At 41.7% G+C, this 12,360-nt stretch overlaps 1 protein-coding gene across 4 annotated transcripts in view; it reads right to left on the bottom strand.

Annotated features, from left to right (window-relative positions):
* Positions 1 to 12,360, bottom strand: part of slc25a12 (solute carrier family 25 member 12) — a 131,801-nt gene that overhangs the window by 78,213 nt on the left and 41,228 nt on the right. For all 4 annotated transcript variants that reach the window (XM_072579241.1, XM_072579242.1, XM_072579243.1 and 1 more), the window contains 2 exons: positions 9,114 to 9,252; positions 5,739 to 5,832 (listed from right to left, as the gene is read on the bottom strand). In XM_072579241.1, the coding sequence (XP_072435342.1) occupies positions 5,739 to 5,832; positions 9,114 to 9,252 (233 nt within the window). The remainder of the gene's footprint in view (positions 1 to 5,738; positions 5,833 to 9,113; positions 9,253 to 12,360) is intronic.

Here is a 12,360-nt window from a genome sequence, read left to right as displayed (position 1 = left end):
AAAGACCGCAATTTCCTCCCAGGCGTGATCGACAATGCTCTCCACCGCGTCTCCTCCACTTCCCACCCCTCTGCCCTTGAGCTCCGCCCCTCCAATCGGCACCAGGACAGAACCCCACTGGCCCTCACATACCACCCTACCAACCTCCATATACATCATATCATCCGTCGTCATTTCTGCCACCTCCAAACGGACCCCACCACCAGGGATATATTTCCCTCCCCTCCCCTATCAGCGTTCCGAAAAGACCACTCCCTCCGTGACTCCCTTGTCAGGTCCCCACCCCCTACCAACCCAACTTCCACTCCCAGCACCTTCCCCTGCAACCGCAAGAAATGCAAAACTTGCGCTCACACCTCCCCCCTCCCCCCTCACTTGCCTCCAAGGCCCCAAGGGATCCTTCCATTTCTGCCACAAATTCACCTGCACCTCCACACACATCATTTACTGCATCCGCTGCACCCGTTGTGGCCTCCTCTATATTGGAGAGACAGGCCGCCTACTTGCGGAACGTTTCAGAGAACACCTCTGGGACACCCAGACAAACCAACCCAACCACCCCGTGGCTTAACACTTCAACTCCCCCTCCCACTCCACCAAGGACATGCAGGTCCTTGGACTCATCCATCGCCAGACCATAGCAACACGACAGTTGGAGGAAGAGCGCCTCATCTTCTGCCTAGGAACCCTCCAACCACAAGGGATGAACTCAGACTTCTCCAGTTTCCTAATTTCCCCTCCCCCTACCTTGTCTCAGTCCCAACCCTCGAACTCAGCACCACTTTCCAAACCTGCAATCTTCTTCCTGACCTCTCCGCCCCCACCCCCACTCTGGCCTATCACCCTCACCTTAACCTCCTTCCACCTATCGCATTTCCAATGCCCCTCCCCCAAGTCCCTCCTCCCTACCTTTTATCTTAGCCTGCTTGGCACACTCTCCTCATTCCTGAAGAAGGGTTCATGCCCAAAACGTCGATTTTCCTGCTCCTTGGATGCTGCCTGACCTGCTGCGCTTTTCCAGCAACATTTTCAGCTTTCATCTCCAGCATCTGCAGTCCTCACTTTCTCCCATAGTATAACCAAAGTCTTCTCATGTTGTCTAAACTGCAGTTTACTTTCTGAAGTTGGTTTGTGTGCTTTAATCGTGATGATAAAATATAAAGCTCCAACTTTATGTCTCAATTTGATAATGTTTAATTTTGTATAACCAAGTAATTGGAAATAATCTTACAAGTCTTTTATGTCCCCTCTCTAATGCCTTCACATCCTTCAGAAAGCAGGGCCCAGAATGGATCACAATACTCCAGTCGAGATCAAACTAGGATTTTGCAATGGTTCACTATAATTTCCTTGCTTTTATAATCAATGTCTTTATTTATAAAGCTCCAAGTTTCTCTTCTGCAGCTGTTAAGAATTGCTTTCTTTTATATTGGTATATTCTTTTATATTGGTATCAGCTGATATTCCTACCCAAGTGTCTCACTTTACAATGACGTGCATTAAATTTCACCTGCTGTGTCCAACTATTTTAGCCTGTCTATATCTTCCTAAATTCTAACACTTTCCTCCCCAGTTCTCATTACCTAAAAATGGTATGACAGCTGCAACGTTTGAAATTGTGCCATGCAACTGAATTGAAATCTTGAACAGCCAAGGAAAGCAATCATCCCCATAGAGGAGCACACCAATACCTTCCCCTAGTCTGAAAAACAACCATTAAATAGTCTCAGTCCCCAATAAGCGTTTACACAGTCAAGTGTATAATCATGTGCCATATCCTTTTTTTTTACTCCAATACATTCAAGGCATGTGGGAATGACTGATTCGACTCGTATTTATGGCCCACCCCTAATTGTACTAAAGGTGGTGGTAGTGAGCTGCTTTTCTTCAATGGTCTTTGTTGACAATACTTTGTGACACTTTTTCAAATGCCTTTTGGAAATCCACATACAACACATCAAACACATTATCCTCATTACTTCATCAAAAAATGTAATCAAGTTAGTCATAAACGCAATTTAACAAATTGACACTGGCTTTCCTCATTTAATCTGCATCTGTCCAAGTGGAAGTCAATTTTGTCCCAGACTGTTTCTCAAAACCTTTCCAAAGATTAAACTTACTGGCCTGTAGTTGCTGAGCTTATCCATATATAAGCAGTGGTGTAATATCTGCAATTTCCCTTCCTTCCAAATGAGGAGGATTGGAACACTATGTCCAGTATTTTCATAATTTCCATTGTTCTTAAATCGGATGACATTGATGATCTAGATCTATTAACTTAACAATTTTGAATGCAACCCACCTTTCTGATAACTTCCCTTCAGCAATTTTAAGACCATCAAGTGCCTCAAATACTTGCTTTTTCAATATCGCTTTGGGAGCATCTTTTTCTTTGGTAAAGACACAAGTGAGGCACTTATTTAGTACCACAGCCATGTACAAATTGCCACTTTGGTCTCTAATTAGCCAGTTCCCCTCTTCTAAGGATTTGATATTTGTATATCAATAGAATATGTTGAATATTTGTCCTTTTACAGTAGCTGCCAGTTTATTCTCATGTTCTCTTTGCTATCATTATTTCCTCTCACCGCACCCTCCAAAAGTTTTTATATTCAACCTTAGTCTCACTTGTATTATCAATATATTGTCTGGCATTCTGTTATATATTTTGCCTGCTAGCCAAGGAAATCCAAGCAAAATAATCCTGCTCTGATTTAATATTTTTAATCTTGAATGTTCCTTCTCCTTGTCCATAAATAACCCAAACATTGTGATACTATGTTCACTATTCCCTAAATGCTAACCTATTGACATGCGACCCATTTCATTAACCTCGTCCTCCAGAACCAGGTCTAGTAATGTCTCCTTTCTCATTGGGCCAGACAAATACTGATCTAGAACATTCACTTGAACACACTTCCTGAACTCTTCCCACTCTGTGTTGTCCATCATTATATCTGATCTATAGCTCTTACACCTCTCCACAATTTTCCTTCACATTTACTCTACCGCATCTTTCCCACTAGCTGGTGACATACAGAATACATAGTATTTTAAATAGTATCTCAATGTTCCTTAACTTTAACCAATCAGATAATCAATCAGATAATTGACCCCTCTTGAACACACAGTCCCTCCAACATGCAACATTCCAGTTCAGTTCCACCATCCATCCTCACTTTGCTCTTTCATACCTTTCCTGGACACACTGTATCCTTTGTTGATTCAGGGCTTGTTATCTCCATAACACTTCATTCACACATGGCTTTTTGAGCTTACAAATCATCAGCCTCATTTATTACACTCAATGCATTTACATACATGCACCATGAACCTTAGTTTTACTGCATTCTCCCTTCCTATTTCTCACTTAAGAGTAATTTGCCTGTCTTAAATCTTTGTGCAGCTTACTTCTTGCTTCCCTAATCCTTGTTGACATAGCTTGAAACTCTCCCGCCTTCCGCCACACCCCCGCCAAAAAAAAAAACAGGAAATCACCCCACCAGCTACTCCACCATATACAGGCTCTACTTCCCTACAACCAGTCAGAATGCTCCACCCTGCACCATCTCTCCAAACAAGCATTCACGTTATACCCTCCTGTTCCTTTATTTAATAGTTTCAAAAAAAAAGTCACAACACCAGATTATCATCCAACAGATGTATTTGGAAGCAGCGCACCAAAAGCTAGTGCTTCCAAATAAACCTTTTAGACAATAACCTGGTATGGTGTGATTGTTTAACTTTGCCCATCCCAGTCCAGCACTGGCTCCTCCACATCCTTTATTTAATAGAACTAGCGTTAATCTGGAGACCACCTTTGGGATTCAACTTGCTACTTAGCTCCCTAAAATCTCTCTACAGTGCTTAACTTTCTTTTTACCCATCGTTTAGGCACCAACATGACCCATGACTATTGGTTGCTCACCCTTTCACTCCCTCTGCTCCCAACTACACAACACCCTGCAGCTACTTGGTGACATCCTTGACTCCAGCATCAGGGAAGCAATATACCGTCCTGGATTCATGTCTGCACTACACAATCCCCTAACTTGCTTCTTCAAACTGTAGAATTCATAATGATTAATACTTTCTCCAAACTTACTTCTGCTTTTTGTACAGCTCAGTCAGCTGTGGTGCCACTTAGTTTCAACACTCTCACCAGTGTAGAGAACTCAGTATAAACTGGACAGCAAGATGCACTCAGGAAACTCATGCATCTCTGGCACTTCTAAAATGCCTGTCAGTTACTCATTCCCCCTCTGCTGCACATTCAAACTGTGGGGTGACCAAATCCAGAACAAGCTATCCACAGACTTGTAGATGCACGAAAATAACAGGAGTTCCTACTCAAATTCTGTAACTTGAAGCTCAATCTACTGCAGCTGAAGACACCTCCTGCACAGCTAGTTTCATAGCAAATAAGTAGCGTCATGTGGTACCCAATGAACAAGATGTGCATTGAAAATGACAAGGTGTCCTGTCATGCCTCTATCAGGATTGGAGAAAGTGAGGACTGCAGATGCTGGAGATCAGAGCTGAAAATGTGTTGCTGGAAAAGCGCAGCAGGTCAGGCAGCATCCAAGGAGCAGGAGAATCGACGTTTCAGGCATGAGCCCTTCTTCAGGAATGAGGAAAGTGTGTCCAGCAGGCTAAGATAAAAGGTAGGGAGGAGGGACTTGGGGGATGGGCATTGGAAATGCGATAGGTGGAAGGAGGTCAAGTTGAGGGTGATAGGCCGGAGTGGAGGTGGGGGCGGAGAGGTCAGGAAGAAGATTGCAGGTTAGGAAAGTGGTGCTGAGTTCGAGGGTTGGGACTGAGACAAGGTGGGGGGAGGGGAAATTAGGAAACTGGAGAAACCTGAGTTCATCCCTTGTGATTGGAGGGTTCCTAGGTGGAAAATGAGGCGCTCATCTTCCGCCTAGGAACCCTCCAACCACAAGAGATGAACTCAGATTTCCCCAGTTTCCTCATTTCCCCTCCCCCCACCTTGTCACAGTCAGATCCCTCGAACTCAGCACCGCCTTCTTAACCTGCAATCTTCTTCCTGACCTCTCCGTCCCCACCCCAACTCCGGCCTATCATCCTCACCTTGACCTCCTTCCACCTATCGCATTTCCAATGCCCCTCCCCAAGTCCCTCCTCCCTACCTTTTATCTTAGCCTGCTGGACACACTTTCCTCATCCCTGAAGAAGGGCTCATGCCAGAAACGTCGATTCTCCTGCTCCTTGGATGCTGCCTGACCTGTTGCGCTTTTCCAGCAACACATTTTCAGCTCTATATCAGGATAACTGACTTAACAGACATACTGGGTCAAAATCCTGGAATTCCCTCCCTAATGGCATAGTGTTTCTACCTACAGCATATGAACTACAGCAGCTCAAGAATGCAATTCATCATCACCTTCACAAGGGCAACGAGGGATAATTGCTGGCCTAACTAGCAATGCCATGAGAACAAACAAAACTGAAGACTTGAAGAAATAATCAACTGCTCACTAATCAGTTGCTTTCCTATACTGGCATCACCTCATTTTATAAAGCAGATTAATTTAAACAAATCTTGAGGTTTACTTGGGTCTTAAGCCTACTGTATTGTTTAAAATTTAAAATGATCAAACACAAATTTATTTGCACCTAAATAAAGACCGTCTACATCACCTACTCTATGTCAAATGAACAAAGTTTTGAATATCCATATTAAAATACAAATTATTGAATTAAAGATTAATTACCCTGTTGGACTGTACAAAGCCACAAGCTGGAAAAGGATATCAACCTCCAAAGGTGTAATTTGTCCAAATTTATTGGCAGCATGAGCAAACTCCTCTATATATCAAAAGAAAAGCAAAGATTAGAGATGCATTCTTCAGCACAATGTCCTAAACTGCCTTAAGCATATATATGTCGCTTCTAGGATAGGAGGCAGCATTGTGGAGGCCAAGTTTTGCAGCTATATTTAGTTCCATTATCTCCCATGTCTCAAGAGTTCCACTAAAGACAGTACAAAACATGTGGTTTCTTCTCACTAGCTCATGAATGGACAAAGCTGAAATCAGCATGTAGTGTAAGTAGCAACAAAGTCTAGTTGTACCAATGAATGGGCGGCAAGGTGGCACAGTGGCTAACACTGCTGCCTCACAGTGCCAGAGACCCGGGTTCAATTCCCGCCTCAGGTGACTGTGTGTGGAGTTTGCACATTCTCTCAGTGTGCGTGGGTTTGCTCCGGGTGCTCCGGCTTCCTCCCACAATCCAAAAATGTGCAGGTTAGGTGAACTGGCCATGCTAAATTGCCCGTAGTGTTCGGTGAAGGGGTAAAGGTAGGGGAATGGGTCTGGGTGGGTTGCACTTCGGCAGGTCGGTGTGGACTTGTTGAAGGGCCTGTTTCCACACTGGAAGTATTCTAATCTAAAAAAAACCTGACTCCATATAGTAATTCCTCTACATTCCTACATATTGTACGTCTTTCTTGATCTGTGTGACTCATCAATTCCGAGTGTCATGCAGCTGAACGAAGTCTAAAAGTTCTTATTTTGTTTCAATCTTGGTATGAGAATGTCATTAACATTTATGTCCCATCCTCAGTTGACATTAAATTAAGGGTCAACCACTTTGGTGTAAGAATAGCATGACAAGCAGACCACACCAGTAGCAATGTCAGATATTACAGCTTAGAGGATTTTAGCAAATCAGCAGGAACAGTCTACTAGATTCATAGTCATTTTTACTCTTACCAGTTTTCAAATTTCCCAATTGTCACGGTTGGATCTAAACTCACCTTCTCTGAATTATTAGTCTAGTATTATCAAAAGAAAACCATTAAGACCAGCAATCATACAACAAACTCCAAGGAAAAAAGTTAGTCCAGCTTTGAAAATCACAAGTGATTTTCTACTCAACTAGCTTAGAGTCACAGAGTTGAACAGCATGGAAACAATTTTTTCCGTTTAACCCTTCCATGCCGACCAGATATCCTAAATTAATCTAGCCCCATTTGCCAGCATTTGGCCCATACCCTCTATTCATATATCCATCCAGATGTCTTTTAAATGCTGTGATTGTACCAGCCTCCACCACTACTTCCGGCAGCTCACCCCATACATGCATCACCCTCTGTATGAAAAAGTTGCCCCTTACGTCGCTTTTAAATCTTTCCCCTATCGCCTTAAACCCATATCCTCTAGTTTTGAACTCCCCTACCCCAGAAAAATGATATTGGCTAATCACCCTATCCATGCTCATGATTTTATAAACTTCAATAAGGACGCCCTTCAACCTCCGACGCTCCTGGGAAAATGGCTCCAGCCTATAGCTGAAACCCTCCAAATCTGGCAACATCCTTTTAAGTCTTTTCTAAACCTCTAAGTTTCACAACATCCGTCCTGTTATCAGGGACACCAGAATTGAATGCAGTATTCCAGAAGTGGTCAAACCAATGTACTGCCCCAACATGAATTCCCAACTCCTATAATCAATACACTAACCAATAAAAGCAAACATACCAAACGCCTTCTTCACTATCCTGTCTAACTGGAACTCCACTTTCCAGGAACTATGAACTTGCCCTCCTAAAGTCTCTTTGTTCAGCAACACTCCCCAGGACCTTACCATTAAAGTTTGGGAGAAGATTTGTAGCTCGGGTGCTCGTTCTTGTTCGCCGAGCTGGGAATTTGTGTTGCAGACATTTCGTCCCCTGTCTAGTTGACATCCTCAGTGCTTGGGAACCTCCAGTGAAACGCTTCTGTGATGTTTCCTCCGGCATTTATAGTGATTTGTATCTGCTGCTTCCGGTTGTCAGTTCCAGCTGTCTGCTGCAGTGGCCGGTATATTGGGTCCAGGTCGATGTGCTTAGTTGATTGAATCTGTGGATGAGTGCCATGCTTCTAGGAATTCCCTGGCTGTTCTTTTTGGCTTGTCCTATAATAGTAGTGTTGTCCCAGTGGAACTCATGTTGCTCGTCACCGGAGTGTGTGGCTACTAAGGATAGCTGGTTTCATGGCTAGTTGGTGTTCATGGATGCGGATCGTTAGCTGTCTTCCTGTTTGTCCTATGTAGTGTTTTGTGTAGTCCTTGCATGGGATTTTGTACACTACATTGGTTTTGCTCATGCTGGGTATCGGGTCCTTCGTCCTGGTGAGTTGTCTGAGAGTGGCTGTTGGTTTGTGTGCTGTTATGAGTCCTAGTGGTTGCAGTAGTCTGGCTGTCAGCTCAAATGTTTTGATGTATGGAGTATGCAATGTATTCGCCAAAAACGGATACCCCCGCAATTTCATCAACAGATGCCTAAGGGAAAGACAACGGAATGAGGACATGCCACAACCCAAAGGACTAGCCACACTACCATCAACCTGGACCCAATATACTGGCCACTGCAGCGGACAGCTGGAACTGACAACTGGAAGCGGCAGATACAAATCACTATAAATGCCGGAGGAAACATCACAGAAGCGCTTCACAGGAGGCTCCCAAGCACTGAGGATGTCACCTAGACAGGGGACAAAACGTCTGCAACACAAATTCCCAGCTCGGCGAACAGAACCACAACAACACCTTACCATTAAAAGTGATTGAAAAGAAAAACTGGGCATTAGATAGTATTTTGGAATCAGACAGGATTATTAAATCGATAAAACCTACAAATGGTCAATCACTGAAATTATGATACAATTAACTGGGGATTATTAAGAGAAATGATAAAATTTAGAAAAAATAATTGTTTGGTCGTACAAATTTTAAACATTGCCACAAACAAACATGAAGTCGAAGCCTTTTGTGTTGCACCATTCAAGTCCAAACACAAGAAAAGCAACTTTAGAAAGATATATTTACACAGAGATTCCTGATTGGTTGGTTTTTAAATCACGTGGAGATACAGCAAGGGACTTCTAACTACTATAATTAACTTATTAAATTCAAACCAGGAAAATCAACTCTGATGAGTCAGGCCACTGCCAGGCAAACACAAATTGGAACTGGTCAACTCCATAGCTCACTCTTCAGCTACAATGTATTGGAAAGAGTTTAGATTCAAACTCATTGAATTATAAGTTAACTACAAATTGTTTTTTAGCTGTGGGTGAGGGTGCAGAAACAAAAGTGGATATTTTTACCTTTAGTAACCTGTACATCTTTTCTTGTGCCTGCTAAAGTGCTGTATATCTTCCGAATAAGTTCCATGTTATTCAGCAAGGAGTTAAATGCATTGAAGTAAGAAAAGCTGACTTGATGCGAGGTAGTTCCACCTGCTGCCTGTTTAATAAAACACCACTGTCAATTCTTTAACAGTATTTGCATACAGAATACATAAATAATCTACATACATAGGTCTCTTTGATCTTTCTTTATAAATCACATTTACTATTAGTCGAGTATTATACCATGTAATACACAATGCAGTATTTTGGCAAAATAGATCTGTTATTTAAAAGAGCATAAACACCTAACTTTTGTTTAGCACAGGTCATTCACCTTAAAAACTGCTTAGTGAAGAAACACTGAAGTTTAAAAACTGCAGCTGAAATTCAAGGTGGGGATTGAAAGTGCAAGTGTGACAAACAGACTGCAATGCTTCATGCAATGATTCTCAATATTATTACCATATTAATCATTACTGATGGGCACAGCTGTGATTTGCTTCATTTCACAGTCTTATAACAGGGTTACTAATTTGCATGATTAACAAAATCAAGCAATCCTACAGAACATATTAGACTTATCACAAGAATCTTCAGACTTTAGTTAAATATTTAAATGGACATTTGCATGAAAATCAAGAGCTGAGCCATGACTGTAAGTGGAAAAAAAAGATCTCAGACGGAGCTGTAATTGCATCACAGTCAATCATGGCCTCTATGATACAATTTACAGAGCACTTGTCGAAGTTTTGAACTGATATTGCAGAGAGTTTCGCCAACATTGATTAGAAAAGGATCTGGTGTATTAACACTGATAAACATTTTTTAAAAACTTGGTTTAAAACTCTCAAAAACAAAAATTCCCAACTCCAATCAGTGTTCCTTTTCTGTCAAAATAGCAAAGAAGTCTTTTCTCAGAGGCAATATGACTATGAGTCTCTCTCTCTCTCTCTCTCCAAGATGTGAAGCATAATGTGGAGGTGCCGGTGTTGGACTGGGGTGGAAAAAGTCAGAAGTCACACGATACAAGGTTATAGTCCAACAGTTTTATTTGAAATCACAAGCTTTTGGAGCGCTGCTCTCGTCAAGTGAGGTCACCTGATAAAGGAACAGCACTCCAAAAGCTTGTGATTCAGATAAACCTGTTGGATGATAGTCTGGTGCCATGTGACTTTTGACTTTGCCCAAGATGTGAAAGTCACATTTCCAGCCATTGCTGAGAACCTGCAGCAAGATTTCAAGAGTTTTAAACAAGTATTGAAGAACTCTCAGCAAGTTCTATGGAACAAAGCTTTTGGGACTTTTGAACAAGATTGCTGGGCCAAATAATTAAAGTCAAAAAAGAGGGTCGACCAACAAAATATCAGCTGGAATCTCTTGTGACAGGCTTCATTTGAAAAGCACAAAGCCTTTAGGAACTGCTTTGCATTACAAGGAACCCAAAGATTTTATTGACTGTCATTTTAAATTTCAATGGTATTACACAGGTTGAGTTAGAAGACATTTTGCAATCGAAGTTGCAATTATATTATTCTTCGGGGATACAACTAAACATAATCAATCATTCTAATAAACGTACTAAAAGTTGCTTGCACTTGATAGAACTGAACTTGAATATTACTGAAGTGACAGACATGCTGAAGGATTTTCCCTTGCACTCATCAGGACAAACACAAGGAAGTTCAAATTTTGAAAAAAATCAACAATCTATGCAAACCAGAAAAGGGGTGGTGATTATTTAACAAGTCAATCATTGGCTGAGGTATTTTCCTGAAGAAAGTATCTGGAAACTAAAGGCTTTTCAATACTCAAAAAATTACACCAAGGAAAACACAGCCTACTAGATTGCTTCCAAATCCACAAACATTCACTCCCTCCTTCACAGATGTTCACTATCTACAAAACGCACTGCAGAAATTTGCCAAATATTCGTGGGACAGTATCTTTAAAATCCACGGCCATTATCATCTAGAAGGATAACAGCTACAGAGCAAGGGAATGCCATCATTACCTGTAAGTTTCTCTCCAAGTTACTCACTGTCCTAACTTGATATATAAAAAACACCATTCCTCCTGTATCCCTGGTTTAAAATCCTGTAGTTCATTCCCTAGCAGTGGATGTACATATAGCAAATGAACTGCAAAGGATCAAGGTGTCAGCTCATCAGCACCTAATCCTAGTTGCCTTTGAGAATGTGATGATGAACTGCCTCCTTGAACCATGTTAGAAAATCACACAACACCAGGTTATATCCCAACAGGTTTATTTAGAAGTACTAGCTTTCAGAGCGCTGCTCCTTCATCATGTAACTAGTGGGGCAGGATCATAAGACAATTTATAGCAAATGATCATAGTGTCGTGCAACTGATACGATATATTGAGCAAACCTAGATTGCTGTTAAGTCTTTCATCTTTTAGAATGGGTTGTAGGTACCGATTCATTAATATTTAAATCCCAGAACTTCTTTCAATTCACATTCCCAAGATAACTTAAGGTGTTATAAAAAAGTGCAATTTCAGCTTGGACAACGCATTAAAGGTGTGATTAAATCGATACCTGCAACTCATTCTAAAAGATGAAAGACTTAACAGTAATGTAGGTGTGTTCAATATATCACATCAGTTGCATGACATTTTGATCTTTTTCTATAAATTCTGTGTCTTATGATTTTGCCCCACTAGTCACCTAATGAAGGAGGAGTGCTCCGAAAGCTACTACTTCCAAATAAACGTGTTGGACTTTAACCTTGTTTTGTGTGATTTTTAACTTTGTCCACCCTAATCCAACACCAGCTCCTCCACTTCTTGAACTACTGCAATCCACATGCTGTGGGTTCACACACAATACCCTGAGGGAGAGAATTCCAGGATGCTGACATAGTGACAGTGAAAGAATATTGATATATTTCCATGTCACAACGGTGAGTGGCTTGGGGCTTGGCTTGGAGGGAAACTACAGGTTTCACATATCAGTTTTCTTCGTCATTCTGATGGAAGTGGTTGCGGGTTTCAAACTGCTATCTAAGGACCTTTGGTGTCTTTCTGCAGTGTATCTTGTAGATTATACACATTGATGGAATACTCCAATCCAGCAGCAGACTACTGACTTGTGCCTTGTAGACAGTGCTTTGCAGAATCAAGAGGAGAGTTACTTGCTTTAGTATTCTTAGCCTCTGACCTGGTCTTGTAGCCACTATGTTTACGTGGCAAGTGCAGTTGAGT

Source organism: Chiloscyllium punctatum, chromosome 10, assembly GCF_047496795.1.
Source record: "Chiloscyllium punctatum isolate Juve2018m chromosome 10, sChiPun1.3, whole genome shotgun sequence".
Taxonomy (NCBI): Eukaryota; Metazoa; Chordata; class Chondrichthyes; order Orectolobiformes; family Hemiscylliidae; genus Chiloscyllium; species Chiloscyllium punctatum.
The sequence above is the reverse complement of the archived record's forward strand: the minus strand, read 5'-3'. Positions and strand labels throughout refer to the sequence as shown.